At 43.0% G+C, this 22100-nt stretch overlaps 1 protein-coding gene across 3 annotated transcripts in view; it reads left to right on the plus strand.

Annotated features, from left to right (window-relative positions):
• dgkb (diacylglycerol kinase, beta) overlaps window positions 1-22100 on the plus strand; it is a 1139682-nt gene that overhangs the window by 282085 nt on the left and 835497 nt on the right. For all 3 annotated transcript variants that reach the window (XM_070881012.1, XM_070881013.1, XM_070881014.1), the window contains exon 10: window positions 13685-13783. In XM_070881012.1, the coding sequence (XP_070737113.1) occupies window positions 13685-13783 (99 nt within the window). The remainder of the gene's footprint in view (window positions 1-13684; window positions 13784-22100) is intronic.

A 22100-nucleotide genomic window follows, 5' to 3' on the forward strand; every position in this document is an offset into this window, starting at 1 on the left:
TAGTTAGCCAATCCTCTATCCATGCTAATATATGTCCTCTCATGATGGCCAGGTTGTGCAGCATGCAGCAGACCACGACGATTATGGAGACCCGTTGAGGAGAGTACTGTATGGTGCCACCAGAGTGGTGTAGGCACTGGAACCTGTACTTAAGGATGCCTATGCACTGCTTGATGATGCACCTGGTGGCACAATGAGCATCATTGTAGGCCTGCTCTGGTGCTGTCCTGGGGTTCCGCAGAGGAGTGAGCAGCCAAGTGGACAGGAGATATCCCTGTTTCCCAAGCAGCCAACCGCTATCCTGATTCGGGCTGGTGAAGACGCGGCGGGCACACTGGTCTGGCGGAGAATGAACAAATCATGGCTGCTGCCTCCCTTGCCTGCTGCCTGTCTGCATGGTGTTGACGCTGACGCCTTCTCCTACGTTCCACCCTGCTTCTGAGCAGGTGTACCAGGTGTCGCCCTCCCAACACTCCTGCCATCCTCAGGGTGAACCCTGCCAAGCAGGTCTCTGTAGCTCACTAAAGAGTCAGACCTGAAAGTTTACAAAAGTACAGGGAGGGGTATGTGCAAACCTCGGAGCAACACTCAGCAGGCTTAATGGAGCCAAAACAATTAATAAAACTATATCAAAAAATAAATACTGCAGACCATGGAAAATGAAATAAAAACACTAATAATTAATAAAGCTATATCAAGAGATAAATACTGCGGATGCATGCTGAAAAATGAAATAAAAACAATAATAAGTAATAAAACTTTTTACCGACCAAAGAGCCCTAGCGGTGTCGCGTTTGAGCACCGCATCAAAAACCTCGCTGGGGCACTGCCAGGAAAAGTCCTACCTTTTCCTCCGTGAATTTCGCTGTGGTAGTCTCTTTCCAGCAGCCTGCACATTGCAGAGCTCACAGCTGGACACCTTCCTTTACATCGCTGAAATCCTCCCCGAGCTGAATATAGGTCGGGGAGGGAAAAGTACCCGACCGCAGCGGCTGATCGATTTTTTTGGTCAACCGCCCAAACTCCGAGGTAGCTGTCCTTCGGGGACGGTGAATTTTGGCCCCTTTGTGTGAAAACATTTTCTTGGATTCACTTTCAACTGACTTAATCCTAGATTTTAAGATTATGTCCTCTTGTTCTGGATAATTCCCTACACGGTCTCTTTCATTATTTACAAAACTCTTTAAACTTCATGTTTCTTAACAGTGTCCCATGTTTACCCTGTCTCATCATAGCCAAGTTCCATAATCCCAGAGATTATCCTGGTGTGTTACCACTGAATTCACTCCAGAAATTATATCTTTGCTCAGATAGGATGTCCAGAAGTGAGCATGATACTCCAAATGAGATCTAAACACTTCAAAATCCTATTCTAATTCATCATAGTGAGAGGAATGGGCTATTTTCATTGTGATGATGCTGTGAAGTTACCGCTGGGATTTTCTTGGTGTAAATTTTTATTCCTATTTTTTATGAAGGTGGGATGGGGGAATTTTGTGCTCAGAAATGTTACTTATCAGTGCTTGTACATATTTCAATTTTGGCCCCATTGTCAGCACAGGACAGATGCAGTGTAAAGTGTCCATTGTTTTCTCTTTTTATGAACATTTTTGGGAGTCCCCTAAAATCTACATATATTCTTTTTTTGAGATATTGGCTGTGCTTGTTGGAATGTCTTTCAATAATTACCTGTAGGCAGTGGGAGTTATATAATGGGGAGGGGGAGGGAGGGCTAAGCACTGGGCTAGTTGTAGAGTAGCATCTTGGACTGAAAGGCCAGCCTACTTATTTAAAAGCATTTTCTTTATTTTTGTTGGACCATTGTGCATCATTCTTGGCCAGGAGAAGAAAGTAGGTATCCTCTCACCTCTGCCAGTGTTGATCTGTAATCAGCAACTGGGAAAGTGACTTGGGAAGTGTTCCCCTGTGAATTTTCTTTCCTGGTGGAGAAAGCAGATGGCTTCTGCTCAGTGATTCCACATCATATATCACAACAAAGATTAGAATATCATGTTACCACACCTCAGGTAAAGATTTTAAAACCATTTTGTAATGATGAAAGTTTTGCAGAATTTTGTTTTAAATTCATTTCCTTGGAAATGAATGTTGTTGTGAAGGAACTTCTCCCCCGCCTGCAAGCTTACTATTAATTTGTAATCTCTGTCCGATCAGTTAAATTCTCCACATTTTGTGTTGCTGATAATTGGCCTTTACTGAGTGCTAACTGTCATGCTTAAACCCTGTATTAGAATCATATGATTACTGGATGTAGCCCAGTAACAACAGCTTTGAGGAGGAACCGATATGGAACTAATCAACTGCAAGCGCGTCAGGCTAGTGATATTTACAGTACAATGTTTATTTCTGCCTTGCAGTAACACAAAACTCACGTCATTGTTTTATAGTGTGTGCCGATCATTTCTCCCAAACAACATCTGGTGCACGAAGGGGCATGCAGCCAGTTTGAGTTCTTTTAATGCACATTATTTACTGTTCTCGTTACCAAGTGGAAACAGAAGTGGGGTCCAGTGGAAATAACTGGCGCGCTTGCTCATTACTCATAAAAATCAAAGTTAGTTTAGTGCACGGCAGGATTGAGAGAAGAAACTGAGAACCTGCTGTTTATTAAATCTGCAATTAGCATTGGATTTCTTCCATACCCAAAAGAACAAGACACACTTCACACAAAGTCCATCAGTTTTTTAAATGTAGGGATTTGATAATTTTATTGCTAAGCCTGCACGCTGCCAAGTTTCAGAGCTGCTATTTATCATTGAATTTCAATGGCTCATTGAGGTGCATTCATTTAATGTTGTATCGCCTGGTGAGCATTAATTAGCGTACAAGTAGCCTCGCAACTGGGGTTGGGAATTAGCGTGACAAATGTATGAGATTACAGTGCCACTGAATGACACCAGAATGAGGCCTTGGCGTCCTTGGTAAATTAACCCTACTTGGGTCTTAATTTCCTGTTGCTAAGTTACCTGTGGTAAGTGAACTTCTCTGCATAAATATCTCTGTGTACCAGTCAGAGGTTAGGTACTTGATTTCAGACTCTGCTTTTAATTTGAAATTAATGCACAGTTTAAAACAATCCATTTCCCTCAGCCGAGTTATTTAAGAAAAACAGGCTGTTTTTAATAACCAATTATAGTGTCTATGTTTTTCTGACTACAGACCTCTTATGTATTTTATTTTTCACGTGAGGTAATGTTAGCTGAAATTATTATTTTACTACTCTAAAGACAAGTGTTAATTATTAGAAATTACAGTGTTTCTCCTGACCAGTTGGGTCTGATGATTGCTGGTGTGAGAATCAGAGACTTGTCTCCAAACCTCTTTCAACAAAGGAAGTGTACAGCTTCAATCTCATTGGCTGTGCGTTCTGTTGCCTAGTAACCTGCAGACTTTGTTGAAGCTTAAGGTGGTTGTTTTGTATTGTTTTCTTATCCACAATATAGATGAGCTGGCAGGGGCTAACTTTCAAATATTTAGATAGTTGGATGGGGTTGTGGGGAGGAAAGAAGTGAAAATGAGTGAGAGAGAGAAAATTTACATCTTTTTTGTTGGGTTTGCTGATTTTCTCAGAGTTGAGCCTTTTAATTCCCTCCCAAGCTATAAAACTGTTAGAAAATGCCCAATATATACTTTATACACACGACTTTCTAGAAGTTTCTCATTTTCAAGAATATCAAGCAATGTTCTTTCCTCCTTTTACTGCTTATTTTCTCTCCTTTCATCCTCCTCTCCAGAAGATATTAACTCCTTGTTGGGTACAGTTCCACAGGTGCTAAGTGCCTTCCTATAGCTCGTCCATGTGTCCATTATTTATAATTGAGCTTGGCTATTGAAAGTTGGCAGGCGATTCAACTGTGTGGGCATCACAGCTGGGCCTGATCCTGTCCTTGCACCACATCCATACATGCTTATTTCCAGCAGGGGTCACTGAATAGCAATCAGAAGTGTGGAACCCTGGCAGATTTTCCTCATCTAGCCCCGGGGGGAGAGGGTGAACGGTGGAAAATTGTAACGCTGTTACTAGCTCCCTAAGTGAGATCAGCTAACTCAGCAAAAATGGGACTGAATCTGGAACCTTCTCAGTCTATATGGCTATGGTGCTCACTGGTTAAACAGCTGAATCATTGGTGGTGGGGGGAAACATAGAAACATAGAAAATAGATGCAGGAGTAGGCCATTCGGCCCTTCGAGGCTGCACCGCCATTCAATGAGTTCATGGCTGAACATGCAACTTCAGTACCCCATTCCTGCTTTCTCGCCATACCCCTTGAGGGGGAGAGGGGTGGGTGGAGGTGTGGAGAGCTCAATGTAAAGGAAAAATTAAATAAGTCTGACAACACTTAAGTTACTGAAAAACAAACAACAGATCATTGACCTATTAACTCAAGGTCTCACAGATCTCGCATACATGGTGGTTTAAGTTTCATAAACAACAAGTGTTGTGTATCTTGTTTATAGCATGTTTACTTGTTTGAGTAAGTAGATGAAATCAGTAAGTATAACATTATGTAGAAGATTGTTGTGTGAACTGTAATATCTACCTGAAGGCCCACTGTTGATTGCTATAGAGCACACACTAAGTGCAGGTAGCCAGATGAATGGGCAAGCCACCTCTAAACTTCCATCAATGCTGCTTTGGACCAACTACTAGGAAGTGCACATGAGTGTTTGGGTAAAGATGTTCCAACAGAGAAATAGCTGGTCTCCACCCAATGCCTGTCTACAGTGACACAGTTCAGATCAAGAATGTGATATCATGGAGGATTGAACCTGCATCTAGATGCTGGTGCCCGTAAATGCTGTGCCATCTTGATAACTGCTATTTATTTCACAGCATTTTCAAAACAAATATTGCAATTATAGAATGTTTAAAATTTGAATGTGCCTCCTTTAGAGTTGAAAGGGTAATTTTTAACTATAGAGTAAGATATTGTAACTCTAAAGCAAGATTAACTGTTGAGGCTTTTTAAAATTCAACCTATGTAGGATTGGACTATGCATCATGTACAATATGTAATTAATCTGAGATTGCATGCTAATGTAGAACAGCAACTCCTCAGTGTAGTGTCTTCAGATCTTTAATTGTTCATCTGAGGTTCATTTCATGGATTATGTAGTTGCAAGAAAGAATTATTCATCCAGTACTTGACACTGGAGACTTGCTTTGACAGCCTTAGCACAATTATATTACTCAAAAGAATTGGTAGAATACCGAAGGATCTGAGGTATTAGAATTGAAGTGCTTGTCGAGAAATAAGGATTTTCATAACTTTAATGGGTATGTGATTAGATGGCATAGTTTGGGTCAGTGAACAATTTTTCTGACTTCCAGATCGCTTTATTTCTATGCTTAGCTTAGTAAAGTTAAACATGGTAGTGTAGAGGTTTATATATATACAATTTTGGTGTGCATGTGCGCACTGAAATCAGAATGACCTCTGAGTCAGAGGTTTCAGGGTTTAAGTCCCACTCGAAGGGCTCAATTTTCACCGAGCCCGATTCCTTGTGTACTTGCCTGAGTTGTGCCACTTCATTATGTCAGTAGATGTGCCAGGAAAAAAACTTTGTAGTTTCCCTGATGTTTGGCCTCTCTCCTGCAGCCGCACAGCATGGCCAGTCACGTCAGGGGGTGGAGCCTGCGGTCTGCATTGAAATAAGTTGCCGGGACTTCTGCGCATGCGCGGTGGAAAAAAGTGACTCTCCTGACATTTCTAAAATGGCCATGCATGCGCAGTAGCGCTCCGAACTGCAGAGCCAAAACCGTATAATACAAATCAGAGGGGGAAGTCACCAAGAAACAAGAGGGACATTCAAGCATTGGAAGCAGTGCAGGGAGAAGCGACAAGGCAAAGCTAATGTCAAAGCTCTGAGTGAGTTGCCTTCCTGATCCATTGCGGTGAGTACCCTCCCCCGCCCTCCACCAGCCTCTCCGGTGCCTTCCCGCCGCTCGCTGTGTGGTCCCCGCCCGATGCCGACCAGTTCGCTCACTCCATCACCCCGCCCCACCCCCCCAAGCCTCTCCGGTCCCGAGTGAATGCCGGTCCAGGTCCTCTCCGCTTCCCGCCCCTATCTCAGGCCAAATGGCCTCCGATGTACTTACCTGCGCTGATTTCTTCAACACTCCGCAAGGGTTTTCTCGAGTGACCACACACGCTGGCCTAAGTATCAATGGAGAAACTATTAGCTGCCCAAAGTTGCCTAAATGGCCAGAACTGGCGTAGGTGGTTGGTAACGCCCCCTTTTGAGCAAAAAAAACCTTTAAAAAACGTAACTAAGTCAGTTAAGCTGGTGCAAATTGAATGGGGAAACTGGGGATTTTTAAGTTAGGCCAGAAAAAGCAGCCTACTCCAAAAAAAAAGAGCAAATACTGGGGAAAATTGGCCCCAAGATTTGAGCTCAGTATCCAGGTTGGCACTCAGTGAAGGAATTGGAGGTGCTGTTCTTTGGATGACACATTAAATTGGGGTTCAGCTGCTTGTTCCCCTGATTGTTAAAGCACCCCTGACAAAAGTTTGGTCAACAAGGTGGGCTTTAAGTCAGATCTTAGAGGAGAGAGAGATGGAGGGCTTTAAGAAGGTAATTCCAGAGCATAGGACTTTAGATGGCTGAAGGCACAGCCACTAATGGTGGGGTAAAGGAAGGGAAGATGCACTAGATGCAGATGGAGAGTTCTGGGGATCGTTGTAGGACTGGACAAGGTTACAGAGATAGTAGGGACAAGACCATGAAAGGATTTCAACATGAGAATGAGATTTTATTAAATTGGAGGTGTTAGAAAACCAGGAGAAAATGTAAATCAGCAATGGCCAGTGATGGGTGTGAGGGACAGGATACAGGCAATGGTGTTTTGAATATGTTCAAGTTTATGGAGCTTAGAAAATAGGAAGCTGCCAGTAGAACATTAGAATAATTGAGTTGGGAAGTGAGAAAAGCATGGATGAAAGTTTCAGCAAAAGATAGGATGAGGTAGGGGTGGAGGCAGGTGATATAATGGAGATAGAAGTTTGTGGTCTTTGTGATGAAGAGGATATGGGGTCAGAAGCTCAGTTCATGGTTGAGTAGAAACATAGAAACAGAGAAAATAGGTGCAGGAGTAGGCCATTCGGCCCTTCTAGCCTGCACCGCCATTCAATGAGTTCATGGCTGAACATTCAACTTCAGTACCCCATTCCTGCTTTCTCGCCATACCCCTTGATCCCCCTAGTAGTAAGGACCTCATCTAACTCCTTTTTGAATATATTTAGTGAATTGGCCTCAACAACTTTCTGTGGTAGAGAATTCCACAGGTTCACCACTCTCTGGGTGAAGAAGCTCCTCCGCATCTCGGTCCTAAATGGCTTACCCCTTATCCTTAGACTGTGACCTCTGGTTCTGGACTTCCCCAACATTGGGAACATTCTTCCTGCATCTAACCTGTCTAACCCCGTCAGAATTTTAAATGTTTCTATGAGGTCCCCTCTCATTCTTCTGAACTCCAGTGAATACAAGCCCAGTTGATCCAGTCTTTCTTGATAGGTCAGTCCCACCATCCCAGGAATCAGTCTGGTGAACCTTCGCTGCACTCCCTCAATAGCAAGAATGTCCTTCCTCAGGTTAGGAGACCAAAACTGTACACAATACTCCAGGTGTGGCCTCACCAATGCCCTGTACAACTGTAGCAACACCTCCCTGCCCCTGTACTCAAATCCCCTTGCTATGAAGGCCAACATGCCATTTGCTTTCTTAACCGCCTGCTGCACCTGCATGCCAACCTTCAATGACTGATGTACCATGACACCCAGGTCTCGTTGCACCTCCCCTTTTCCTAATCTGTCACCATTCAGATAATAGTCTGTCTCTCTGTTTTTACCACCAAAGTGGATAACCTCACATTTATCCACATTATACTTCATCTGCCATGCATTTGCCCACTCACCTAACCTATCCAAGTCGCTCTGCAGCCTCACAGCATCCTCCTCGCAGCTCACACTGCCACCCAACTTAGTGTCATCCGCAAATTTGGAGATACTACATTTAATCCCCTCATCTAAATCATTAATGTACAGTGTAAACAGCTGGGGCCCCAGCATAGAACCTTGCGGTACCCCAGTAGTCACTGCCTGCCATTCTGAAAAGTACCCATTTACTCCTACTCTTTGCTTCCTGTCTGACAACCAGTTCTCAATCCATGTCAGTACACTACCCCCAATCCCATGTGCTCTAACTTTGCACATCAATCTCTTGTGTGGGACCTTGTCGAACGCCTTCTGAAAGTCCAAATATACCACATCAACTGGTTCTCCCTTGTCCACTCTACTGGAAACATCCTCAAAAAATTCCAGAAGATTTGTCAAGCATGATTTCCCTTTCAGGGACATTGATATTATGAACAGTCTGGTTCAATCTGAAACAGTGGTGAAGGATTGGGATGGAATCGGTGGTGAGGAAATGAAATTTGTTCCAGGGCCGAAGACAATGGCTTCAGTCTTACCAATGTTTAACTGGAAGAAATTAAAGCCCATCAAAAAAAGAGTAGCTGATTCATAATTCCAATGCAGTTTGTGGTATCTTGTTGTGCACACATCCGTTGCTACATTTATCTACATAACAATTATACTTTAAAAGTATTTCATGTGAAGCACTTTGAGACTTTCTCAGATAAATGATAAGGCACTATACACATGCACATCTGTGAGGAAACTAGATGGCACAGTGGGTTAAACACCGATCTTTCCACGTCTGAGACTTGGGTTCAAATCTAATCTAGATGATGGGATAAAAGTCTCCTCTGTTGGTTGGAAGGGCCCTCATTGAAATGAGTCTCAATCCAGCTCCTAGTGTGCAAGGGCCTGCAACACTAAACTGGCACTAATTGGCAATGTCATTCATACAGGCCTAAGAGCAGTTGGTGGGGGAATAGGAAAACATGCTACACTGGCGCAGTAGTGGTTGCTCTTCTGAAGTTGGATCTGATAGAACTTTAGTCTGATTTGGGAACTTCAGGGAGAGACAATATGCATAAAGTGGAAAGTGTTCACATTTCCCCAACATTAAATTTCCAAATTCTGATGATCAAAAAATAAAAAAATGCAAGTCTTTCTTTCAAAAGTACCATCATATATTAGAAATCCCAGATAAAGAAACTTATAAAAGAGATAACAGCATTAACAGCTGCAGCTTCTTCTTGGCCATCTTCCTATTCTCCCTTCTAAGAAATCTCTTGGTCTTCACTTATTTGTGACTGTGTGCATTCCTGACTTGGTTCTTTCTATCTTCGTATTCTACTTTTGTTTTCACTTAGTCTGAGTAGAGTCACTACATAATGTAGTCACTTCAGTGGAGTGCTGCATTGGCAGAAATGCTGTCTTTCAGATCAGAAGTTAAACTGAGTCTCCATCTGCCTGGTCAGGTGGATGTAAAAAAAATTAAAATCTGTGGTATCAGTTCTCCTGGTGTCCTGGCCAACACCAACACCACCAAAAACAGAATAACTGATGATTGACCTCATTACTGTTTGTGGGACTCTGCAAATTGGGGGCCTTATTTGCCTAACAAACAATAGAGACTACGCTTCAAAATTAATTCATTGGCTATGAAGTGCTTTGGGACATCCTGAAACTTCGAAAGACAGTACATAAATGTAAATTTGGTCTATTTTTCTTAACAACTCCAAATATTACTGTGTTCGTTGATATTATTTGACAATGAATAATTTGAAGCAACTCACCGTTGCACTATTTTAAAATTCCACAACAATGAATATTTAAGCTCTTAAAATGAGAGATACAGGTATAACTATCTGCCTCCCCATCTGCCTTAGTTGTCCTGGGGAAAAATCTGAGTCACGCCATTGCATTTTTCACCACGAGGCAGTCCATCGCTTCTTGCTTAGATTAATGTCTAACAAAGTGTGGCACCATTGTTATACACGCTATCTGTTGAAAACTGCCTACTGTTCACCCTATTTGTTCCATAATGCATTACTCGACGCCGAGTAAAAGCAATCCTACACATCATAATATATGGTTTGACAATTAAGAGAGGGGTTTGTGAATGAAGTGATCTAAGTGTAGTGCACTAAAAAATGATGATTTATTTTGCTGTCAAACCTTATCTAACCAGTGAACCCTTCCTCCCTCTCGCTCTGGCATAGTACTCCAGGCTTCGTATTTTGCAAATTTTCCTTTCAACATCTCCTCATTGCTTTCCGTTTGTGCCTAAAACTCTACGGGGCTGAAATTCGCTTGATAACGCCACCCGTTAACACCAGCGCTGGGCAGCTAACGGGCGGCAAAGGCCTACCATCTGCGGAGAGCAGCGTCCATGCCTCTGTAGAAATTGAGTTGGTCGTTGGTGGAGGCGCAAAGAGGTAATGCTGCGCCCTCTAACGCCACCCACATGGTGACATCATTGAGCGTGCAAGTTCTCCTTGGCGCCGCATTTGTGAAATTAGGTATGTATGGTGTGGCGGCGAGTGGCGGCCTGGGAGCAATGTGGAGTCCCCGACCTGCGAGAGACCATCAGCGGCAGGTTGGGGCCATAAAAGAAGTGGCGAGCGGCAGCCTGGGAGCAGCGTGGAGGCATGCCACTACAAGATTCAGCGTGAGCTGGTGCAGGAGGGCAACGGCAGCAAAGAGTGAGGTCAGCGAGGTCCAAGTCGGTGATTGACGCGTGGGCAGGTGCAGCAGGAGTGATGAGATCGGGGTGAAGGAACTGTGAGAGACTGTGGAGGGATGTGATCGGGGCCCAGGGGCCCAGGAGTAGCACGGGTCAGCTCACACTGCGATATGTGTGTGCACTAGGTCCGTGCAGCAGAGCAGGTCTCCAGTTGTCTTGGGTAATCCTTACCACTGGATCAAGACCTAGCTCCGTCAAGCCCGTGTGGTGGCTGGTCTGCCTTGGCCACCACACATTAAAAAAATCCACGTACAGGCATTTTCCACCCTTGAGGATGTAGTTCGGGTTATTCTTTCGAAACACTTGTGAACTCATCCTTTTTTTTGCCGTGGAAGCAAGTCATCCTCGTTTCGAGGGACTGCCTATGATGATGCTGGTATGGTGTCCTTACCGGCAGGCGTTTGTACAGACTGGAAACGTTGTCAGGACATCAAGGATCGCGGGGTGTTAGAATCCAGAGATCACGGTAAGTTGTTTTCTTTAATTTTTTCTGCATTTATGTATTAATGGCACCCGTGGGGAAGTGTGGGCGAGTTAATTTTTCGGAAACTTTTTTTGTCAGTTTTTCAACCTCGCATGCCGGCAGCCTGCTGTCGAGAAATTGTGTCGGCCTCCTGAGCTCCCACCCTGTTGGCACCCGAGGATGAGTGTGCAATGCCACTTTTAGCACTGCTCTCTCCTCTTTGGGCTGCAAAACTGAATTATCGGCTGGCGTTAAAATCTCCACTCAGCCGGTGTCACCGCCTCAAAAACAGCATACCGTATTTCGACCCCACATCTATTTCCTGCCCAATTCCTACCTCCCGCAACCACACCACACTCTCCCCCTACGCAGCTGCAGTTCTTCTGAGCCATCTTCTGACTCTCCCTTCTAAATAATCGCTTGGTCTTCACTTATTGTGACTGTGTGTATTCCTGGCTTGGCTCTTTCTATCTTCGTATTCTACTTTTATTTTCTATTAGTCTATACCTCACCTTGGAAGCTGAGGGAAGCTCACAGGGAGAATTACTCCAGTCTTCTCTAATTACTTCCTCTCAGCTACTAAGACACGGTCAAGTACAGTGTTGAACAGTTGGCTTTACCTAACAAAAGGCTTCTGGTATTCCCAATCCTTACCTCTTTCTGCATAAAAAATTGAATATAAAATGTGCAAACAGATACCTCTGGGAAAATTAATTTTAATTAAAAGTTAATTTTGCATAATGTGTGCAATGACAATGTTCTTTATTCTACTTTAATCACCTCAACAAAATAACACTTTCACAACCAAACTCCTTAAAAAGAAAGAATAAGTAGTGCCTGTGGGAAGCAGGTGACCAAACTGATCCTTTGATGCTTCTCTAAAGTCTGTTAAAGTTATCACTTCTAGGGTGCTCTAAGTGTACTTTGCTGGTCAGTCATGTTCTGGTCAATTAGCAGCATATCAATTTTGAGCTGCTCAGAGAAAGACCCGAAGGCATGTTGAAATAGCAAGGGCAAAAGCCCAGAGATTGATGTTGGCAACATTAGCATATGAGTGCTCAACATGTATGTATGACATTTCTTGTGAACTATTTAAAGGTGTTAATGGCCCAGAATCTTCTTGGAGCTGCTCCCACTCCACCATTTGAACTTTGCCTGAGTGTGGCGGAAACCTTTACACATGTAAACAGGGTCAGCTGTGGCTCGACTAAAGCAAAATACTGCGATGCTGGAATCTGAAATAAAAACAGAAAATGCTGGAAATCTCAGCCATCGGTGGAGAGGAAGTAGAGTTAATGTTTCAGTGATGACCCTTCGTCAGAACTGGCGAATGTTCAAAATGAACAGATTCTTAAGGAGCACTGAAAGGGGGGGGGTGTGGGGTGGGGGGGGGGAGAACAAAAGGGAAGGTCTGTGATAGGATGGAAGACAGGAGAGATTTGAGAGACAAAAGGGATGATGGGCTGACTTGAGATGGTAATGGCAGAAGTTAGAAAAAAAGATGAGTCTAGATAGGATGTGAATGGCGGAATAATTACCAGCTGCCATGGGAAACAGAGAGAGAGAGAAAAAATACATAAGATCCGGGTGAGGGATGGGGGGGAGGTTTAAAAAAAGGAGGAAAGGGATTAAAATATGGGCGGAGGTTAAGGTCTGAAATTGTTGAACTCAATGTTGAGTCGAGAAGGCTGTAAAGTGCCTAAACGAAAGATGAGGTGCTGTTCTTCAAGCTTGTGTTGAGCTTCATTGGAACAATGTAGGAGGCCGAGGACGGAGTCTGGCTCAGTGCATTGCATGCTCGCCTCTGAATCAGAAGGTTCTGGGTTCAAGTTCCACTCCAGGGACTTGAGCACAAAAATCTAGCCTAACACTCCAGTGTAGTGCTGAGGGAGTGCTGCACTGTCGGAGGTGCCGTCGTTCAGATGAGACGTTAAACCAAGGCCCTGTCTGCTCTCTCAGGTGGACGTAAAAGATCCCATGGCACTATTTTGAAGAAGAGCAGGGGAGTAATCCCAGGTGTCCTTGGCTAATATTTATCTCTGAACCAACATAACAAAAACAGTTTCTCTGGTCATTATCACATTGCTGTTTGTGGGAACTTGCTGTGTGCAAATTGGCTGCTGGGTTTCCTATATAACAACAGTGACCACATTCTAAAAGTGCTTAATTGGCTGTAAAGCACTTTGAGATGTCCGATGGTCGTGAACATAAAAATATAAGAACATAAGAAATAGGAACAGGAGTAGGTCATACAACCCCTTGAGCCTTCTCCGCCATTCAATAAAATCATGGCTGATCTGATCATGGACTCAGCTCCAGGGGCTGAAAGGCGCTATATAAATATAAGTCTTTCTTTCTTTGCACTGCAGTTCCGACAAAGTTATGAGGGTGGAGCAGGAGCAACTCTGAGGAAACTCCTGGTCAATACCTCTGCTAAAATAGCAAACTACTTTCTAGGTTTATGTGTTATTTATTTTTAATTCTCAAGCAAATACTATGTTGATTTCAAGTATTCAACCATCACTTGAATATGATCTTTTTTTACAGCTCCACAACAAGTGTGCTTCCCACATGAAACCTGAATGTGACTGTGGACCACTGAAAGATCATATCTTACCACCGTCTTCTATTTGTCCCATTGTACTGGTAAGTCGCCTGTGTTAAAAATCCCTGATGTTCATCAGCATACTTATAATATGTTACTCAATGTGTAATCAGGAATGGCTGTGATTCAAAAGGAAAATTTGCATATACAGGTAAATTCACTGATTTTAAGATCTCTGTCGGGTGCTGTGTTTGAAGGGTGTGTGAGTTGGTTTTAGAGCTGCACCACAATGGATCCCTACTGCGAGTATGAGATTGGTGCACATACCATATTGTTTAAAGAATAGCTGACAGCTACAAGAGAGTTAAAGGCAGTAATACATTTTAGGATTGCATCGCTAACTCTCTCGATCCTTCCATTGAATCTAAATTGTCAGACTGCTTGTCCAACCTCCAGTACTGGTTGAGCAGAAATATTCTCCAAATAAATATTGGGAAGATCGAAGCCATTGTCTTCTGTCCCTGCCACAAACTCCATTCGCTAGCCACTGACTCCATCCTTCTCACTAACAACTATCTGCTGCTGAACCAGATTGTTCGCAACCTTGATGATGATTTGACACAGCGATGAGCTTCCGAACAAATATCAGCACCATCAATAAGACCACCTACTTCCACCTCCGTAACATCACCTGACTCTGCTCCTACCTCAGCTCATCTGCTGCTGAAACAATCATCTATGCCTTTATTACCTCAAGACTTAACTATTCCAGCGCACTCCTGTTTGGACTTCCATTTTCCACCCTCCATAAACTTAGGCTCATCCAAAACTCTGCTGTTCGTATCCTAACTCGCACCAAGTCCTGTTCACCCATCACCTCTGTGCTCGCTGACCTACATTGGCACCCCATTGACATCCTCATCCTCTTCACCTGGATGGTAATCTGTTAGTGGGATCAAGAAGCACTTCTTCATACAAAGGGTAGTTGAAATTTGGAACTATCCCCCCCCCCTCCCCAAAAAAACCTGTTTGAGTCGAGGTCAATTTTCTTTCCATTATTTTAATGAGTAGGTTTTTCAACAGATGGGCAATTGATTCTGGCTGATTATTGCCCAGGTGGGGAAGACAAAAATTTACCCCAAGGGAATCAAAACCAAATGTATTCTTCAGGTGAAGCATGGGTAAATGGCAGGAGAAAATTGGGCCATCATACACAGACATAGTTCAAATGCTATTTACAAGTCAACCAATCTGTCCATATTTTTACATAATATGTTAATTTTATATGATTTTATAGTTAAACAGGAACATTTACCACAATTTGAAAAGCAGTGAAGTGGTGTTGGTTGTGACATAGAAGTGTCCCTGCAGTACAGGCTGAGTAGCTGGGAGAAACAAAACTGAAGCAGTGTGAGGGAGCAGTTACCACACAAGTTTATGTAGGCAGTTTCTGTTCTAAATGCAGACATTTACCAATAAGTGACAGAAAAGTGTTACAAAATGTGACAACAGGAAGTAATGTCTTCTGAACAGGAAGTGCGTGAAGAGGGAAACTATTTGATCTATATCCCTAATGTTGCTCATGGTGAGTTGGAGCATAGAAACATAGAAAATAGGTGCAGGAGCAGGCCATTCGGCCCTTCGAGCCTGCACCACAATTCAATATGATCATGGCTGATCATGCAACTTCAGTACCCTATTCCTGCTTTCTCTCCATACCCCTTGATCCCTTTAGCTGTAAGGGCCAGATCTAACTCCTTTTTGAATATATCTAACGAACTTGTCTCAACAACTTTCTGTGGTAGAGAATTCCACAGGTTCACAATTCTCTGAGTGAAGAAATTTCTCCTCATCTCGGTCCTAAATGGCTTACCCCTTATCCTTCGACTATGACTCCTGGTTCTGGACTTCCCCAACATCGGGAACATTCTTCCTGCATCTAAACTGTCCAATTCCGTCAGAATTTTATATGTTTCTATGAGATCCCCTCTTATTCTTCTAAATTCCAGTGAATATAAGCCTAGTTGATCCAATCTTTCTTCATATGTCAGTCCTGCCATTCCGGGAATCAGCCTGGTGAACCTTTGCTGCACTCCCTCAATAGCAAGAATGTCCTTCTTCAGATTAGGAGACCAAAACTGAACACAATATTCCAGGTGAGGCCTCACCAAGGCCCTGTACAACTGCACTAAGACCTCCCTGCTCCTATATTCAAATCCTCTCGCTATGAAGGCCAACATGCCATTTGCCTTCTTCACCGCCTGCTGTACCTGTATGCCAACTTTCAATGACTGATGTACCATGACACCCAGATCTCGTTGCACCTCCCCTTTTCCTAATCTGTCACCATTCAGATAATATTCTGCCTTCCTGTTTTTGCCACCAAAGTGGATAACCTCACATTTATCTACATTATACTGCATCTGCCATGCATTTTGCCCACTCACCTAACCTGTCCAAGTCAACCTGCAGCCTCTTAGCATCCTCCTCACAGCTCACACTGTTTTATAACAATATGTGATAGGCACAGTGTTATAGGAAGTAATTATGATGCTTAGATGAAGTATGCACTTCATACAGTGAATTACGTTTGGAATAGAATGACTGTTGCTGTGTAAGCAAGTGCAGCAGCCGTTCTAAATTGTTGGAATAAAACGTAAACAGCTGCTTGATCTTAATATTTCTGACTTTGGCTGGGAAGTTCATGATTTTGGCTACGGAAATTCCTCTGAACAGGAACAGCTGCGAGACATTTCCTAGCCTTTGTTTATTTTTGCCTTTTGATGACTATTGATGCTGTAGGTCATGTGGAAAATGGCTATACCTTGTATGTGGTTAGTCATGTGACCATTTCATTTCACATTGTCAGAAAGATAGCAACATATTTGGAATGGATGTTGTACTTGGGCTATTCATATGTAAATCAGTAATGATTAAAAACATTTTTTATAAACCTAATTGCGTCCATTGTGTTGCCAACATTTTGTGTGGTCCCAGAATGGTAGAAGTAAACATGTTTCTACAAATACAAGGTCACAGTGAAACCTTAATGTTTCCACCTGGGTCAGCTTCCTTTTTCTCATAATAAGAATCAATTCATCTAAAAAGAAATGCACAAAGGGAGTTGTCTGATGGAGAACTCTGGTGGCATCCCTCCCTTCCCTGCCTACTTATTTCTTAATTTTCTTGTAATTAATTAGCAGTGATTCATACAGCATTATTGCCATGACTTTATCTTTTCATTAATATCTGGCTTGAATAATAATTCATTGTTCAGTATTCTGTACAACGTCACTGCAACATGTCGCCTTGGATTTGGGTAGGAGATAGTCTCAGCTGCTGTTTTAATTTCTATATTGCTCCACTACTTAAATAAAGGTTAATCTATCGTAAATAGTTAAATATAAAGTAAATAAAATGACCTAATGTGGCAGTGTAACTGCTTTTATTTAGTCACCTGATTCATAGTATTATTTCTTATGCTTTTGATGAGGAAGATTCTGTCAAAAAAATATACTGATTGCTGTCCATACAACAATCTTCCCTGCTTCCTTCCCAACTTTTAACTTCGAGTTCTTGGAAGCGCCTACCAAAAACTCAATATTCCAGTATTAGGCTTTTTATTTTTGCTCAGGAGACTGGCTGTAACTCCAGGAGACTGTCTGTAACTCAGTGATGAAAATGTTTTTAAAAATATTGCATAGCTCTGCATGAAGTATCCTGTTAATCTACTCTAAACCTAAAAGAAAAAATATTACAAAGAAAGAGAGGAGACATTTCTTCCAATGCCGATGAGTGCGCCTATAATAAGGGTAATTTTAATGAGCCGCTGAAATACTAAAGCATGTAAGTCTTCAGGGGAAATTCACCTTGACCTATACAGAATATATTTTTGGCTTTTAATGTTTCACTTTGAGCTGATCTTTATTTTCATTGATACTGATGTATTGTATCGGAAGCCTCTTAGTGTGAGATGTATATGTCTCATCCATGCTGTTAAAATTAAATACAACTTTAAATCTTTATCTATAACTTTTATCTTGATTCTTGTGTTATTTCAGAATGAGCATTCAGCAAATTCAGATTAATTGGAAGTGCTAGTTTAGTAAGATTTCCTGACAATCTGTTTCAAAATTACCAAGGCTAGATATATCACTACTGGTGTATTGCCAAGGTTAAATATATCACTGTGGCTAGGTATACAGGTGCAGCACCTAAAATCCAGAACCCTCAAGATCGAGGCCATTCCGGATTCTGGGCTTTTCCAGACTTTCGATTTGTTTCTGACGTCACAAATCCGGAAACACCTGAACTCAGGTTCGGGTATTTCCAGATTTTGGAATGTCAGAAAGGCGGTGGGGGGCAGGGGGGGGGGTGAAGGGAGATTCTCGTTGAGGAGCTGTTCGGGTCACCTGGCCCTGCCGAGGAGGTTGTCGTCAGGCCGGCCCCGCCAAGGTCGTCGTCAAGCTGGCCATGCCAAGGAGGTCGTCGTCAGGCCGGCCCCGCCAAGGAGGTGTTCGTGTGGGCCCCGCCAAGGAGATCGTCGGGTGGGCCGGCGAGGAGGCCCCGAGGTAAGGGCAGCGGTGGTGAGGCAAGGCCCGAGGTCGGGCAGCGGCGGGGCCCCAAGGTCGGCAGTGTCGTCGGGTCCGGATTCCGGAACATCTTACGGATTCCGGACGACCCTGCCACTGATCGTCCCGGAGTCTGGATTCTGGAACATTCCGGATTCCGGAACTCAGGATTCTCGACACTGCACCTGTACCACCAAGTGTAGGTATACTGTTAAGAATAGATATACTGCTAATGTGGAATTGGGGTGGTAGTTCTGCTTACCTCAAAAGCACATCCTAACCCGAGCAAACTTCCTAGCCTCCGAAGTATTTAAATCATTTTGGTGGGCTCTCGGGTCTCCACTGAGCAGCCTCCCTGGAGGAGCAATGATTGACCCAAGGGCTGCTGCAGGGTAGGTGGCTGATAACCTCTGCTGCAAAATGTCACCAAAGTCTTTGCAATCAATGACCTCATCTTAAATTTCCAATCCCCCATTCTACCTCTGTAGAAGCACTGGATGCCAGAGTCAAACAGGCATCCCTGGCATCCTGCACTGCTGTGGCATGAATGACAGGAAATGCATATTTACGTCATTTGAACATCATTATACTACACCCGCCATATATGAGAGGATGTATTGCATGTCACCCTTCACTTCTGATCAGACACAGGAGATCTGTACAATTAGGTACAGAGACCTGGCACAATGGTTCCTCAACCTATTTCCCATTCTAATTCCACTAAAAAACAGCAGAAAGTGGCTAGAAAATACCAGCCCTAATGTTCATGGTTTGTTTTTTCCACCTTCCCTCCCTTCCTCCTTTCCTCCCTACCTTCCTTCTTTCTCTCTCTCTTCCTCCCTCTTTCTCTCTCTCTCTCTCTTCCTCCCTCTTTCTCTCTCTCTCTTTCTTGCTCTCTCTCTCTCTCTCATTTACTTTTTCTTTTGTTCTTTTTCTCTTTCTTTTTCTTTCTTGTTCCACTTTGTTTTTCTGCGGGTATTAAATGCTTTTTAAAAAATCATTTTCTTTTGTTAAGATTTAATCAGACTCCTGTAATAAATCAATGCAGACAATGTCCTGTTCAAGGCTATTTGAGGGAGCCTATCACATCTGGCAAATCTTCTCAAAGTTAATTGTATGATGAAAAATGATGTCAGGATTATTTTTCTCTGTTTGCATTACCATATTTTAGGATGGTTAGACCAAACATTATCCTTTGGAGTACTTCGCATTTGGCACCTATCCTGACTGTGCAATATTGAATCGGTGCCACAAATGACATCATACAGATATTATCACTATGGTAACAGTTAAAGTCGATGTGAACTGTTACCAGCGTGTGCTTTCGTTTTCTAATTTATTATTTTAACATTTCTTGTGTTTGTTTTTTTTTCCCTACTTTACAATTTTATTCCCCTTACTATCATTTTCTTTACATTTTCTGTGCTTTCTTAATATATATATATATCCTTACTTCTTTCTGTTTCTTTGTTGTTTCTCTCTTGGTTTGACCCTCCCTTTATTACTTCACACTCCATCTGCTTTTTGTCAGTGTATTGGCAGCTCTGAGTGAGACTACTTGAACCAGAGTGCAGCTTAAAGAGGCAGCTCAGGGATGGATGGGGAATCAGAATAACCAAAAAAAATGTCCAGAAATAGTTGATGTAGGAAGAGGCAGCACAGGAACAGAAGCAAATTCCAATTTTATTGCAAGAATGGAAAATATCAAAAGAGCAGTTTAGAATAATCTTAATAATGGATTTATAACTGTACTGTAAGATGCATGTATTAGCACAGGGATCTTAAGAATTGTCAAGCATTTTATTTCTTATTTATTAACTTTCTGCATAATAAATCAATGGTATAAAACTCTACGGAATAAAATATGTCTCGAACCAGATTGGTCAAATATAGGATAGATTCATAATAATAGAAAAGAGTAGACTAAATAATGACCTGATTGAGGTCCTTTAAAGTTATGAAGGGGTTTGATAGGGTAGACATAGAAAAGGTGTTTCCACTTGTGGGGGAGTTCAAAATTAGGGGCAATAAATATAAGGTGGTCACTAATAAATCCAAAAAGGAATTTGGGCGAAACATCTTTATTCCGAAAGTAGTGGAAATGTGGAACATTTAAGGGGAAATGAGATAAGTACATGAGGGAGAATATAATAGAAGGATATGTTGATAAGGTTAGATGAAGTAAGGCGGGAAGGAGGCTCACGTGGCACATAAACACAGATATAGACCTGTTGAAAAATTCTATGGAATTCTATGTAATAATCAAAATAAAACCCTGACATGATTAAAGTAAAATAAAATAAAGTTTACTTTTATAAGATTCCTGCAACTTCAAGATGTTTCTGTGCAAGGGGAGCATACTGAGATCGAGGAGCTATTTAAAAGGCATGGCCTTGGTGCATGGTGACTTCTTCAGAGAAAACACTAAAAGTGGAGGGGTTCTTTATTTAACACATATGTTTTAGTTCCCATAGATTTACATAATGCTCATAAACCTACTATCGGGAGAATTTTAGTTGACAATTTTGATACAGATTTGAAATAGTTAGTGTTTTTATTGTGTTATTAGCGAGAGGCCAAGCCAAATTGGTTTGATCATCCTTAATAAAAATGTTGGAAACTTCATCATCATAGGCAGTCGCTCGGAATCGAGGAAGACTTGCTTCCACTCTTAAAATGAGTCGTTAGGTGGCTGAACAGTCCAATACGAGAGCCACATTCCCTGTCACAGGTGGGACAGATAGTCGTTGAGGGAAAGAGTGGGTAGAATAGATTTGACGTATGCTCTTTCCACTGCCTGTGCTTGATTTCTGCATGCTCTCAGCGATGAGACTCGAGGTGTTCAGCACCCTCCCGGATGCACTTCCTCCACTTAGGGTGATATTTGGCCAGGGACTCCCAGGTGTCAATGGGGATGTTGCACTTTTTCAGGGAGGCTTTGAGGGTGTCCTTGTAAGGTTTCCTCTGCCCACCTTTGGTTTGTTTGCTGTGAAGGAGTTCCGAGTAGAGCACTTGCTTTAGGAGCCTCGTGTCTGGCATGTGAACAATGTGGCCTGCCCAGTGGAGCTGATCAAGTGTGGTCAGTGCTTCAATGCTGGGGATGTTGGCCTCATCGAGGATGCTAATGTTAGTGCTTCTGTCCTCCCAGGAGATTTGTAGGATCTTGAGGAGGCATCGTTGGTGGTATTTCTCCAGTGACTTGAGGTGTCTACTCTACATGGTCCGTGTCTCTGAGCCATACAGCAGGGCGGGTATTACTACAGCTCTGTAGACCATGTGCTTGGTGGCAGTTTTGAGGCTCTGATCTTCGAACACACTTTTCCTCAGGCGGCCGAAGGCTGCACTGGCGCACTGGAAACGGTGTTGAATCTCGTTGTCAATGTCTGCTCTTGTTGATAAGAGGCTCCCGAGGTATGGGAAATGGTCCACGTTGTCCAGGGCCGCGCTGTGGATCTTGATGACTGGGGGGCTGTGCTGTGCGGCGAGGACTGGCTAGTGGAGGACCTTTGTCTCACGGATGTTTAGCGTAAGGCTCATGCTTTCGTAAGCCTCAGTAACTATGTCGACTATGTCCTGAAGTTCAGCCTCTCTATGTGTGAAGACGCAGGCGTCGTCCGCGTACTGCAGCTCGACGACAGAGGTTGGGGTGGTGTTGGACCTGGACTGGAGATGGCAAAGGTTGAACAGGTTCCCACTGGTTCTGTAGTTTAGTTCCACTCCAGCGGGGAGCTTGTTGACTGTGAGGTGAAGCATGGCAGCGAGGTAGATTGAGAAGAGGGTTGGGGCAATGATGCAGCCCTGTTTGACCCCGGTCCAGATGTGGATTGGGTCTATAGTGGATCCGTTG

Source organism: Pristiophorus japonicus, chromosome 5 (genome assembly GCF_044704955.1).
Source record: "Pristiophorus japonicus isolate sPriJap1 chromosome 5, sPriJap1.hap1, whole genome shotgun sequence".
NCBI classification, from domain to species: Eukaryota; Metazoa; Chordata; class Chondrichthyes; family Pristiophoridae; genus Pristiophorus; species Pristiophorus japonicus.